Raw genomic sequence first — 13714 nt, forward strand, 5'->3', positions numbered from 1 at the left:
TGATACTGGTGATTTTATTCAGCATGTGTCCAATATGATTTTCCATTCAGAATCCACATTTTTAATGCTTTTCTTATACCATTCTAAACATTACCTTCAGCTTATGGAGTCCCTTAAGGAAGTTTTTCCATTTGTTTACCAGAAAACTTAAATCTTAATGATTAAATAATAGGACACTTATATACATCAGTGGGTTTTCTCAGATACTGGGCTCTAAGTACATACAATGTCTATTGAGTAGAAAGAAAAAAGAAAAATCCAGTCATGCAAATCATCTTACAAACCATGTTTCATTTGCTTCAAAAATTTTTACTCTGTTACTGGCATATCAGTTTAAAAGTAAGCAGACAATTTTTCAGGTTGCTTTGTCCATTTCCACTTGTTTGTTTTGCCGTTTTGAAGAACTGAGGGGCCACATGCGACTGCAGAAGGTTCTGCTAAGGTAATTATGCTTCTGCTACCACCAACCACTCTGAACCCTGGTGTGGATGTGTTTAAAAAAGCCACCTAACCTTCAGCTAACTGCACTGCTTTATTTCTGAACAGCACATCACAGTATCAGCATAGACAGCACATTGTAACTGGTTGGGTGATTCCACTTAATAATTTGTCAACACTAGAACCTTTCAGCATTTTAATTCTGGTTTCATTTATGAATTAAAGGTCATATATAGAGCACAAATGAGGTCTAAATTTAGTCACAGCAGACCACAGTTCCACATAAAGACAAATCTTCAAGTTATGTTGACCTGCTAGGAGACAAAGATAAACAGCACAGCAAACATGTACCTGCAATGCACTGCTTCCCTATTAAATATTAACTGTTTCATTTACATTTAAATGAACTGAGCAGTAATGGATAGACTTTCCAGTACTGCTGTTTGGTGCTGCTGTCATGGAAAGAAGCTGAAGACAATGTGGGCTGTATGGGGGCAAATGATGCAATCTCAATATCCTCTCAAGTGACTTCAATGACGACCATTCTCCAGTCTTGAAACATAATCCTAAACAGCATCTTTTTTTCCTCTCCCTCTGTAAACACATCTGTTCATAAATAACTTAGATGTCTCCTTGACATTCATGGTATGTAACTGAAGCTGAAGTAGAAAAGGATGGGTGGTGTACAGCACTGAGGAGATGTCACAGTACTTTTGTTCAGCATTTGTGTTAAGTGCGGGTTGCTAACATCAGCCATCAGAGACAGGTGGAGTGACCCACCCATATTTTTCATGGGTCTTCACCAAACTCTTAAATGTTGCTTCAGCTTCCTTTCGACTGAACGACTTTTTTGATTTGCCAGCTTTTCTGCAGATACGGCCCTGCACCGAACAAAAGAGAAAACCTTCATTAAGCATGTGAATATACGCAGCTGGAAACCATAGCTTAAGTTTTCAACACCTCCAGGCATTAGGCGCTCATTTGCAGATCCCAGAAAGCATAGCTCCCAAACTGGGAAGTGGGGCAGGCAAATACGCTATTAGAGATCATTAAACATTATAATGCGGTAATGGAGGAAAAACAAAACAAAACAAAAACAAAACCTCTGCGGGGCTTTTCTCTCCCCAGCGAGCCCCTGTGCTGGCGCACTGCCCTTCTGGGCTCACTGCTCTTTCTTGTTGCATGTGAACTGTGCAAATGAAGGCAGGGATGCCTGCTCCAGATCACTCGCTGTGCCAGCCCTCACTGTGCAGTCCAAGAGCAGCATTAAGCAGACACTCGGTGCAATGTGCAGCCCCAGGCCCTTTCCTGCTGCTAAATTGAGGGGCTCTGCAGGTCACCCCCATGCTCCAGGAACCAGAATGGGGCTGAGGAGACAGACGGACATTTCTGAGCAATTTTTATGCCAGGCTTGTAAAGTGGTCTGTGGTGAGACTGACTATGGGGCAGCTGATGACTGGAAAACCACCACAGAAGTGATGCATTTCTGCTTGCTCCATCTCAGTGCTACCCATATCAAACCCACCACACTCTGCTGCTAATGCAGAACGTCACTACAAAATGTGCCTTTCCCGGGAAACACGCTTCATTTATCTTCTCCTCTGACCTGTCAGAAACAAACAGCCCTATGATTTCTTGCAGGCAGGAGCACCTGCTTGCTTCCAACCTACATAAAAGAATTTCCATTTACATACTACTGCCTCACAACACGTTGACTTGATAATACCTGAATACACACGCATCTAACGATACTGCACTTTTATTACTTTGCAATTAAATATTACCTCTAAACACGGCGGTATATAATTTCAAATCCTTGCATGGCAACATAGACATTTAGTGTGTTATTAATAGCCCACCTTATTTTGCACACTGGTCCGTGTCAATTACAAAGCAGCAGAAGAAAGAAATATAGCTGTAAATTTATTCCATTCTACCGCACTAATACCTTTGAAAGCATTTATGCCTATTGGATTTGTCACAAAATAGATGTTCATTAAAATCAAGTACAGTAATTTCTCCAACTTGTCAGCCTGCAGTTTTTTAGAATATATCGTATTTGATGAGCAAATACCATAGGATCCAAGTTAGCATGCTCCTATTTTTTGCACTCTTTCACTCAGAAAGATGCAAATATTATTACTGAGAAAATGACTAGCTGTGGGGAGAAAAAGAATACAATATGGAGGGAAAAAAGAAAACAATGAACTCTATCCTCAAAGTACCACTAAATAAATAAGATTCCTCTGCAGCCATATCATTTGTCAAAATACTGCACAGATACCATTCTGTTCAGTACCACTATTGTTATAACTAAACAATACATGCAGGACATTAAAAAAAAGCCGTTTCATATTCCTGTCCTTAAAAGTCATTTTCCTGTGTGCTTTGACTTCTCTTCCAGAAAACCTGAGATTAGGAACTCAATTTCACTCTTGATTTATACCACCTTGGTTTTCTCAGATACAACTGTTTTACCTTTTGATGTTTTTCTTCCTATTCCCACTTACAAATTGGCAGTATACCTTCTCTTCAAATAACCTGCTAGACTAAACAGCAAGACAACTTCCCTATCCCCATTCTAACTTGGGGATTAATATTTTGCAAATAAGGGTGGTCTGAAGGGTAATCACTTAATCCTGCAAACAAGTTTTCTTAAATAATGTTCCTTTTTCAGTTTTAACACAATTAGTAATTAAATAAAACTAGGTAACATTTTCAAAATCTCACAAGTGCTACTTTTGATATTGCTCTTCCCTGGAGCATTACTGCTCCAGTTGGGTGCTGCACACACAACGCATTCACATTGACTTATTAAATTCCATATGCTGCAGTAGTTACAAAACATCTTCTGTTGTTTTGTTTTGTTTTTCCTACTCCAAGCTTCCATTGGAAGCACGCTTGGAGAAATATAGGAAAAGTAAACGCAAATTGCAACAGAAGACGAAATTAGCAAGGGAAATTACATCCTCAAAATGTCACCCATTAAATACTTTTCAATGTACATATAAACCTGATTCAGTACTTTGTTTACAGATTAGATCAATTTGCCATCTCATCTTACACGCAAAACTTCTTACAATTTTAAAGCTTTTACACCTCTCTGAATTGTTTGCACAGCACCTAGCACAGCGTGATCTGTGTCTTCTTCAGTTTTAAGCAAGTTTTAATACTACTCCATACCTAGAAATAGGATCTTGGCATTCAGAACAGCTACCACTCACATTCAGTGTCAACTGCTTACTGCTTTGAAAAAGGAAAGAATTCTTTGGTGTCAGAATGACGTAGTGAGCATCATGCCACCTAAAACGTCACTGGAGCTGCAAGAGACAAAATGAGCATTGTTCCATGACTTTCTTCTCATACTTCCTTTTAGTGTAATAAAATGGAGCCATTTCAAAAACACAATCACATACTGCATGCAGGTTAAGTGTAAACTGTGCCATCAAAGACCACCTAATTGTACTGCATGCAGTCAACTCATTCCCATAAGTTTATACAGCAAATAGGGTCACCACCATCTCTTATTAACCAATACCTGCCAGGTGTTTATAATTTGTTTAAAATTTAACCTTGTGGTTTGCAAGTCTCCCTTCCTGGTGCCTCAAATAAATCTGAGAAAGAAGGGTGGAACGTCAGACGAAATAATTTGGATGATTTTAAGTTGACACTAGAGTGGTATCTACCATGTTAAGGATTTCTACCTTTTTGCTATGCCCACAAAACTCTTCTCAGTTTTAACTGAAAGCGGCATTTTGTGCATATTTATAAAATATCATCAAACAATTTTAACAGACACGTTTGCCAGCTCTGAGTACGACTTGTTTTCCAATTGCTATCTAAACGTACGGTCATGTTAATTCTGGTCAGGAGACTGTGAGCTGCTGCATAATGTAAATATGAAAAGGATGGTAAATACAGTACGCAAATACAGCACTGCCACAGCTCAATTGTGCACAACTGCACTGTGACTGATTTCCAAACCACACGCGTCACTATTGCCGTGGCAGGGCACGTAGATCATTTGCATCACTGATGTTTTGAGGTGCCTGGCACCCAATCAAGAAAAGTGTCAAACTGATAGCTGAACAAGATCAGCAAATTCCACAAAAGATTTAAAACAGAGAAAATCCAAGAAAACCCTTCATAAAGCCATTAATGTCAACTTCAGCTATGAGAAGTCACACCAGGAGCTTATTTAAGTACTCGCAATACTTTCAGACACTCACAGAGAGCTTTACATAAAGGAATAACTGAAAATCTAATTAAAATAAAGAGTTGAAGAGAACATTTCAGATTTTGCCATCTGCTGTAACTTCATGTACTTACCAAGATGCAATTTTAACAAGCTAGAAACATGAAAGGTGAAAGTAATGACGCAGCATGGTTTACACAGCCATGCTGAAATGCAGAAGGGCATGTGCTGCTCTGAGCCTCCTCGTGAATCTGTGCTCCTGCTGTGCCAGGCTTTCAGTGTCACTCTTTGTCCAAACTCACAAGTTGAGACTAAAAACCTGGTCAGAATCTAATCCACAACCCTGCTAACTGGCAGGTAACTGGCAGGTGCTGCAGGTCACCTTCACAAGATATTGGACATATTGAGTATTCCTCCATATGCAGCAGAAGAACATAAGCAAGCCTCATGTATGGTCTGGCATCCACATTTGCAAGCTGCTGTGGGCAAATCCTGGAGCTTTTCTAATTCTCAGTGATGCCACAGTAGCCTCCACACTCTCCTCAACCATCAGCACAATCAGCACGTCCTCTCCTGGAGGACATGGTGTGACAGTGACGCACATCCTCACCAATATTTAAACTCAATGTCAAGTAGCTGCTTAAAGTCACTTTGGCACCACTATCAGAAATGTGCCGTATCTTTTCTTATCTAACAGCATCATGTCATGAAGTGGTCTGCAGACAGATTTAAGCCCTGTACAGAGATCCCAAATGTGAAGCTCTCCAGCTTGGAATCCAACTCCAACCATCTATCTGCCCACCTCTAGCCTATGTGCCATGAAAAATAGTCCCGACATTCATTCTGTTACTTCCAGTCTCAGAATGGCCTCAAGGGAATTTTTCTAGCAGCAATGAAGGGATTTATCTCTCTCATCGAACCAATTAGAGTAGCTCCCAGACTGAAACTCAACAGCTCTGGCACAGCACAGAGTGTGGTGCTCTTCCACCTTGTATCAATTTCAGCACTATCTGACTACAGACAGGGAACTAGCCTCTTACAGGGTCGGTCAGTCAGTCACAGACGTGCTGCTGCAAGGGACCTCTGGAGGTCTCCAGGCCCAAGCAAGCAGTTGAGCTGAACCACCAGCACAGGCCCAGCCCACAGCAGCACGGCACAGCCATGTTCTGAGTCCTCCAGGACAGAGGTCTCACTCAGTCTTGCTGCAATGCAGGCCCCATATACCTCAATTTTGCAGAGATTCATTGGAAACAGACACCAGTCCTTTCATAACCAAGGTGATTCTGAAAACAGCCTCAAGCCCTGACACATCTCTGACATGCCAAAGCAAACTCTTCAGTGACACACAGGTTTTTTTTTCTTTCTTTCTTTTTTTTTCTTTGCTTGTTAACAAGAAACATTCATTACAAACAGCACACATCTAATACACTCAAGAAGCTGAGAGGCCTCTGAGTTAGCACTAAACACAAACCCCTGGTCCTGCATTCCATCCATTAATCCTCAATATGCAAACAACTTAAGACTGGTCTTCCAAGAAAAATCATACTTGTTCTATGTACAGAGGGTTAAATGTAGTCCATGTGTTTGAGTCAGCACAAGGCTGCATAGCCAAAATTGCATTTTCTCTCTTCATCAGCTGTGCCATACCACAGCCTTCCATGCCAAGAAAGAAGCAGTCTGTAGTGAATCACTTCTAGGTAAATGTTGAGAGAGAGAGAAAAAAGTAGAGGTTTAGACCTCAAAAGGCTGTAGCAAGTCACTGTGCCACATACAACATCCATGGTGATCCCTCCAAGGACAGGAAGGATGTGCCCGCATGGCCTTGTTGTCCTCCACAGCTTATTCAAAACTAGAGGTTTTTTGGAGAGCTGGAGCACAGTGTGAGCCTCTGGTCTGTAACACGTTCCACTCAGGTGACTGATTAATGGCCTTGGGCCTCAAATGTGCAAAGCCACTTACTGTGCAAACACAGTCAAATCTGTACAGATAAGCAGTGGAGGAATCAGACAGTTAAGACTGAACCAGTCTTGTTCTAGAATGTTTAAACAAGTTTCCAGAGGAAAACATTTCTACCAGCTTTAGAGAAGCATTCAAAAGCAGAGCAATGCTTAAGTGGGCTACTGTCAATGCTCTCAGGGCAGCGACTGCAATTTGCCATATCATTGCTAAATTGTAATACACACACTTCCTCCTCTTGATTACATGGTTTAATTCTTTTTTCCTTCACATAAACACAATTGATCAGGTCCAAGAAACTGCAAACAATTTATACTGCACTAACAGGTAAGTGTTGCCTATAGCTACAACAAAGCACTACAGCAAATGATGCAGACAAATAGTGTTACTGTTGCAGAGTAAATGAATTAAAAGCATAATGTTTTTCTGCAAATGTATGGTTTTTGAAGCTGTATTTCCTTGTCTTTTTTTAATCTCCTTTTTAAGGATAATCCATACAAAGAAGTGGAAACTCAGCAAGTTCTAGCTTTAAAGCATCTTATCAATAGCTCCGTTTGGGAATGTACCTTTTTTGTCCAGGAAAAAGAAGTCTGAGTTTCAGCTGGGCAATTATTAACACTCTCTTGTTTGGTGCAAGCATCTTTTAATCAATACAAACACCTACACGTCCTATCTCTGACTGCTACAGCGCACTGTGCTGCTCCTCCCTGCCTTTCTCTAAGGACAGCAGTCAGTAGCACAGCTCCAGCACAGCTGAGGGTTAAGGAATTTTGTGCATTTAAGAGTCAGACAAACATTGTTTTGGCAAAAGAACAAGAAAATCTTGTCAGCCAACTACATCCTTGAAATTTGCCTCCAGCCCCAAAGTCACAACACAAGTTAGATCAGAAATAAGGTGGGCTTCCATCACGAGACAGCCGTGCCACCACATAGAACTTGCTAGACCAAATGCAGAAGGCTCATTTTCTGTGTCAATTTTCTGCCAAGCTCCCTGGAGCAACCTCTCTCCATGCTATCCCTGCACAGTTACTGACAGTGCACGTTTTACAAAGGTACACCATAGCAATAGAAACTGAACAAACAAACGTAAAAAGCAGACTACCTCTGGGAACATTTAAATGATGTAAGACCAAATTGGGTAGGACCAGTGTCACAAGCCAGCGAGCTTGTTCCTTCATCTCCTGACTGTGATGCGTTTCATATTGATGCACATGGACATCTTAGTCAGAACCTCTGCTTCCAACTGCTTTAAGCACATATCCTTAAAGAACCTTTGGAAGAAGGGTTATCTGTACTTCACAGATGGGAGAGAAGACTACAGAAAAGCTATGACTTCCCCATAGCTGCACCTGAAGTCAGCCACAAAACCCAAATGCTAGATTTGAATCTCCACTGTTCAGCTTAAATGCTCTAACAAGGAAATTGAAATTATTAACTAAAGACTAATTTCCCTCCCACATAATTATTAAACACTTCAACTGAGTATACTTTATAGAAATACTTAATTTTGTCAAAATTATAGGAAATTTGATGTTTAAAGAATCTCACAGACAATCTGACAAAATAAATCAACATTTTCATTTTCCTTGTGATTCTTTTGTAAGGGTGCATATTCAGGAAACAAGTCCTACAGCAAATGGATGAGGGTTGCTACCACTCATAACAAACCTAGAAACAAGAGAAACACATAGTCATTCTACAGCTCATAAAACTTAAGTATGAGAAACATCTGAGCTCTGGGCCATTTCATAACGCAGGCTTATACTCTTCCTTCCTCAGGTTTACTTTCACTCATCTCTGCATGCAGATCTGGGATCTTTACTGATTTTTAACCTTACCAAGGAGTCACTGCAGAAATCCCAGGGCTTCTGAAGACTCGTGGAAAAGAGAATGAAATAAATGAGGATCTTCAATTTCAACAACATGCACAAATCCATGAAGGGGGATAAGACGACAGTTTCCAAGGACAGGCTCTGCATGTGCAAGAGGAAGGCATGCGGCACACATCTGTCGCACACAGCTGAGTACAGGCATGCTTGACGCACCACTCTTCAGTCTGGTGTTTAACAGAAATGGGCAAAAACTAGATTGGCTTCTTGATCCTATTTCAGAACAGGAAGCACTTCTGTATCTGAAGTATGGTGCCCACTTGCCTGCTTTTCACAGATCAGTACAGAGTTCATACTTACTTTCGCTGAGGCCTACTTATGCTTCTCTTTAGCTTATGCACCATCCCATGCAGCTTGTCCTACAACTTCCCAAACTCATGTGATTACCACTGTTTTTGCTGAGAGTTAAAACCTGCTAGGAGGAGCGTTCAGCGCTCTGCAGAAATGATTCCACAGCATGAGGCTGAATGAGGTGTCAGGCAGGGCAGCCCTAAGCCACATGCTCTTCATAGCACGACAGAAAACTGGCATCCAATTTACAAGTCAGACAACTGGATCCTGCACATATTAAATTTAACATATATTTTGAGCCACTCAGACAGGATAATCACCACAGCCTCTGAAGTTCTCCCTGTTTAACTGCAGAGTGATTGCACCTGGCAACCCTCACATCCCCCCCAGTGCCTAACATCAGCATTACCTTTTTTGACAATTGCAAAAGATAATTTGTGAACAGGAAACCGTATGTGAAAGACTGAATGTGTCAAGGAAAGAGATACTCACTGTCTCTCATCAGTGCAAAAAAGCTCAGGCGGGAAAAAGAAACACAGCTCCTATTAAATTACCTAACCAGTACCCCACGTTGTGGCTGCGGATTCTCACTGGGGGACATGCCTAACAGTAAGACATGTACCATGAGGACCAGAATTATCTCAGAGTTACAAGTCTTCAATCTGGCAGTCTCTGGTCATGCAAGGAAATCCCTGGGCACTGTGCAGATGCTAGAAAAACAGCTTATTTTCAAGTCTAGCCTGTAAAAGAAAAAAAAAACAAAACAAAAACAAAAACAAACAACAATCTTCCACACAGCAGAAAGTAGGTTGCTTTGGTTACTCCTCCGTGAGAACACCATGTCACCCCTCAGGGACTAGGCTTTCTGCATTTGAAAAAATACAAATCTTCCACAAAGTATCTGACAGAACACGCACGCACTACAGCTCACTCTACCTAACGCTTTCTCTTAAGAAAACGAGGACTCCTACAGAATAAGGAAAAATTTTGCTCTCCTGAGCAAGTCTAATTTTGCTACAAACCAAAGCATTGATTCTTTTGAGTTTTGATTCAAAAGACCAGCCAAGTACTGCACGGAAGAATCAGTTCCACTATCCATAAAAGCATGTTCTAAAATGGGCGGTTTGTTTCAATTTAGTGATTTTTCTTATTTGATGACTATTTAACACTGAGAATGATAGCTAAACATATTTTAAAATGTCTGAAAATCTCCCTTTCTGTGCTTTGAAGGGGTAAAATGGAGATTATGTTCCCTCCGCTTTTTAGAAGAATTAAAGCTGCCTCCTACTTCAACGAGTTAGAATTCTTGTGTCTTCATTCCTCTCAGTAGAATATATTTGCATAATAATAGAGTCTATACTCAGAAGAGCAATATATCAGAGTACACATGAACAGTGTTTTTTCCAGCTCATTCATCATTCCCAACACCTCAATGTGGCAAATATTATGCTCCCTCTTAAACTTCAGCTTGAAAATGAGGGATTTCTCAATTGCAATAAAAGAGAAACCTTTGAAGGCCAATCTATCTGATTTTCCTCTCTATAACTAAACAATATTTTTTGTTACCTCTTCACACAGCATTTATACCTTTTCATGGGGAACAAACCCTGTAATATATTCTTTGCCTCCTCTGTAATCTCTGTATATTAGTCAATACATATTCAGTGGCAGTCCTAACCTTGAAGGCAACTGGCATCATTTACTCAGGCAATAAATCAAAAGCTAAAAGGAACACAGTCTTATTTTTAAGGTCCTAATATGAAGATGGCCCCAAATAACTGAGAGGCCACTGAGTCCTCTACAACTTTCTGCAGCATTTGAGATCAGCTGGTTTATTCAAGGCTACAGTCCTCAAACTGAGTATCTGGAGTAGGAAAGCTCATGGATTTGCAATTAATTTCTGCTATACGTATCTGAAAGACCTGGAGCCTGCTGACATCCTGGACACCATGCAAGTCCCATCTGCTATCTGCTCTCTCACACTTTTGTTTGGGAGGATGGAGAGGGAGTAATTTAGACTATGAGTAACAGCTATGTTTTCTGTTCGTTTTTTCATAAAATAAGCCCACTTCTGGTAGAAGTCAGCTATGATAGAGTGTTTTTAAAATGGAAGGAGAGATGAGTTTAATGTTCATGCAAGGCACATCTCTCTTCAAGTGAAGAGGCTACACTGAGATATATCTAACATTACAATGCACAAATAAAAATTATTTGAATTCAAAAAATTTTGCTACAGGAAATTACATCTAAATCACAGACTACATTTGGCTTTGATTTAAAACATTACAGAGAGGTTCACATCAGTAAGAGCACTCATAACTACGGATTCCCCATTCAGTATGCCCTGGGAAAATCCCTACACTCCTTATATTTTGTAATATGGCAGAATGAGGGCTTTTTCCAAAAAGAGCTTTTTCCACAAGCCTGCCTGCAGACTTGACAGCTACCTGACAGCTACCTGCAGCTGGTAGACCTATCCTGAGCCTCCATGGAGAGAGCCAGGAAGCTCAGAAAAAGGACAAGAAGGCCTGCACCAAACAGTTGCCAGCTTAGGCACAAACTCCTCAAGGCATCCTATGCAGCTGTATTAGCTGTTTTCAAAAAAAAAAAAAAAAAAAAAAAAAAAAATGTTTTGTCCTCTTTGAAGCTGCTGCTACTAAGCCAATGTCAAATCATTCCTCTCTGAAGAGAAACAACATGGATTTATTTCATTTTTCCAACTGCCTGCTAACGTTATCCAAGGAAACAAGCTGCAGTATCTTTTTCTTCTAAATATAAAGTGCTAGTATTTTGTTTAGTGCATTAAAAGACTTAAAATCCTCTTCCACTTTTGGACAAAGTCTGTTTTTCCTTTGGGACTGTATCATCTGCAGCATCTTCAGATGCAAGCCAGCTCCTGAGCCCCGTGCCAGCCTGGGTCACACGTGTCAGTCAGTAGGATCACAACCAGCCTACCATTCCTTCGGTGCTCTCGTATGACTGGCACTGCTGTCACTGCCTTCACCCACTTACTCATGTTATTAGTCTTACCATCACAACTACACTGTTATCAGGAAACTGAGAGCAACAGATGCATTTTTAAACCCCTCTCCTTAATTTCTATTAAGGAGAAGGGTTTAAAAGACTAATTAAAGACTATTGTGAGGGCATCTCTCGGCAGGCCATTCCCAAAGCCTAGATGAGAGGACAGACATGGCAGGTCCTGCTGGGCAGGATTGCTGAACAGTTGCCTTCGAGATAACCAACAACTGGCATTCACATTACTTTCTTCCCATCACCCCAGGTTAGTATTTCCTTGGGTTAGCTCCTAGCCCCACCACGGACTGATGGCAGCCTTGACTGGGGCTCAGTGGGGCCAAGTGTCTGCCCAAGGGGGTGAAGCCACAGAGTGGCTGACTCAACATAAAGCCGTCCCCTTGAATCCAAGGCTGCAGTTGAGTTAAGGACAACACCAAGTTTATAAAATAAGATTCTGGATTCCAGACAGATAAACAGGCTTAGGTCTTTGATGTACTGAGAATTCCCCTCAAGATACTGACTAGGGCTGTGTGAATAATTGACTTATTCAGCTGAATAGCTGAACCAACCAACCAAACAAACCCCAACTTGTTTGGCAATTAACATTTTTTTTTTTCCTCCCTTAAAAACTGAAAAAAGCACAGTTTGAGGTTGGTGAATTGTTTCATTCAAACAGAAATTATCTTTCTTCCATTAAAATATTTTCTTCCAGACAAAAGCTATCTAAAAGAATGCAATTCAAGGTTTCCAATAGGAAACAAGGGTATGGAGAGAAACCCAAAATAGTTACTGGGCCAATACGAGTGCCTCCGCATCCCATAATGTAAAACGTTTTCCAAGCAATGTTACTCGAGGTGTTCGGATCCTGTCTGGGGAACCTGGAGAAACACCCATGCTACACGAAAATCCAATACAGGTTAAAATTCCTGCTCGAGTTTGGAAATTGGGACCTAGCCTCTCAAGCTGTGGATCATCCGTGTTGAAGTCTTCCTAGAAACTAAACTCCTGAATTAGATGTTTCACTTGAGAGACATCAAAACAATTTATCTCAATTTTTCTTTTGCTCTGCGAAAAGGTGTGCAATATGTCAAAAAATCTGAAACTGTCAAGAGTCTTGATTGCCTCAAGATGTCTTTTCCGTGCCAGCTCCATGAGCTTTTCCACCACCTTGTTAACAAAATAAATAAATAAATCAAAAGGTTCTATACATTCAGAGGTCAACAATTTGATATACCAAGAGAGCTACAGTTTTCCTTGAAGAACTAAAATCCAGCACAGAACAGCAGTGCTGTAGTTAGTATTGCAAAATGGCAATGGAAAGAAATAGTGAATGAAATCAACCACCTTCATTTTATCATTCAAACTGTCAAAAAGAAAGATGCATGCTGGTGGAAAGTTCAGCCCTGCCTACTCACATCTGCGTTCGTGTTACAGACACGCACCCTCAGATGTGTCACAGCCTTGACTATTTATGATGATTTCATGCTACATCACCACTCCATGCGTGGGTGACGTTTCTCCCAAAGGTCCCCACAGCCTCGTGCTCCCAGTGGGACCCACATGGCAAGGCTGCCTCTGAGGATGACTGCCCTGGACCTCAGCACGAGCTGTGCTGCACCCACCATTAACTACTGCTGATTTTTAATTCAGAAATTCATCCATGACCCTGACTGAAGCTGTTGCTGTTTGTTCAGGAAGAGCCACTGCGGGCAGTGAGACTGCCTACAGCATGACAGGACTTACCTGAAACCAGCCCCGCAGCTCAGAGGAATACAGTACCCTCTACTTCCGACTGCTCTATTTCTGCTGCTGTATTCTCTTTCTAAAAATTACAGCCAAAAGCATATCACCTTTACAATAAAAACCAAAACAGGGATCCAGGAGTGTCTGCTGTGTTTTGAGCCATATTATGCAATTGAGTCAAGAT

At 41.0% G+C, this 13714-nt stretch overlaps 1 protein-coding gene across 1 annotated transcript in view; it reads right to left on the reverse strand.

The window, feature by feature from the left end:
• UBE2QL1 (ubiquitin conjugating enzyme E2 Q family like 1) overlaps nt 1–13714 on the reverse strand; it is a 16415-nt gene continuing 2701 nt past the window's right edge. Inside the window, exon 2 of the mRNA XM_042870102.1 lies at nt 1–1319. Coding sequence (XP_042726036.1) covers nt 1188–1319 — 132 coding nt within the window. The 3' untranslated portion in view covers nt 1–1187. The remainder of the gene's footprint in view (nt 1320–13714) is intronic.

Source organism: Lagopus leucura, unplaced genomic scaffold (genome assembly GCF_019238085.1).
Source record: "Lagopus leucura isolate 7727_CA_CO unplaced genomic scaffold, USGS_WTPT01 Super-Scaffold_100002, whole genome shotgun sequence".
In the NCBI taxonomy this organism is placed as follows: Eukaryota; Metazoa; Chordata; class Aves; order Galliformes; family Phasianidae; genus Lagopus; species Lagopus leucura.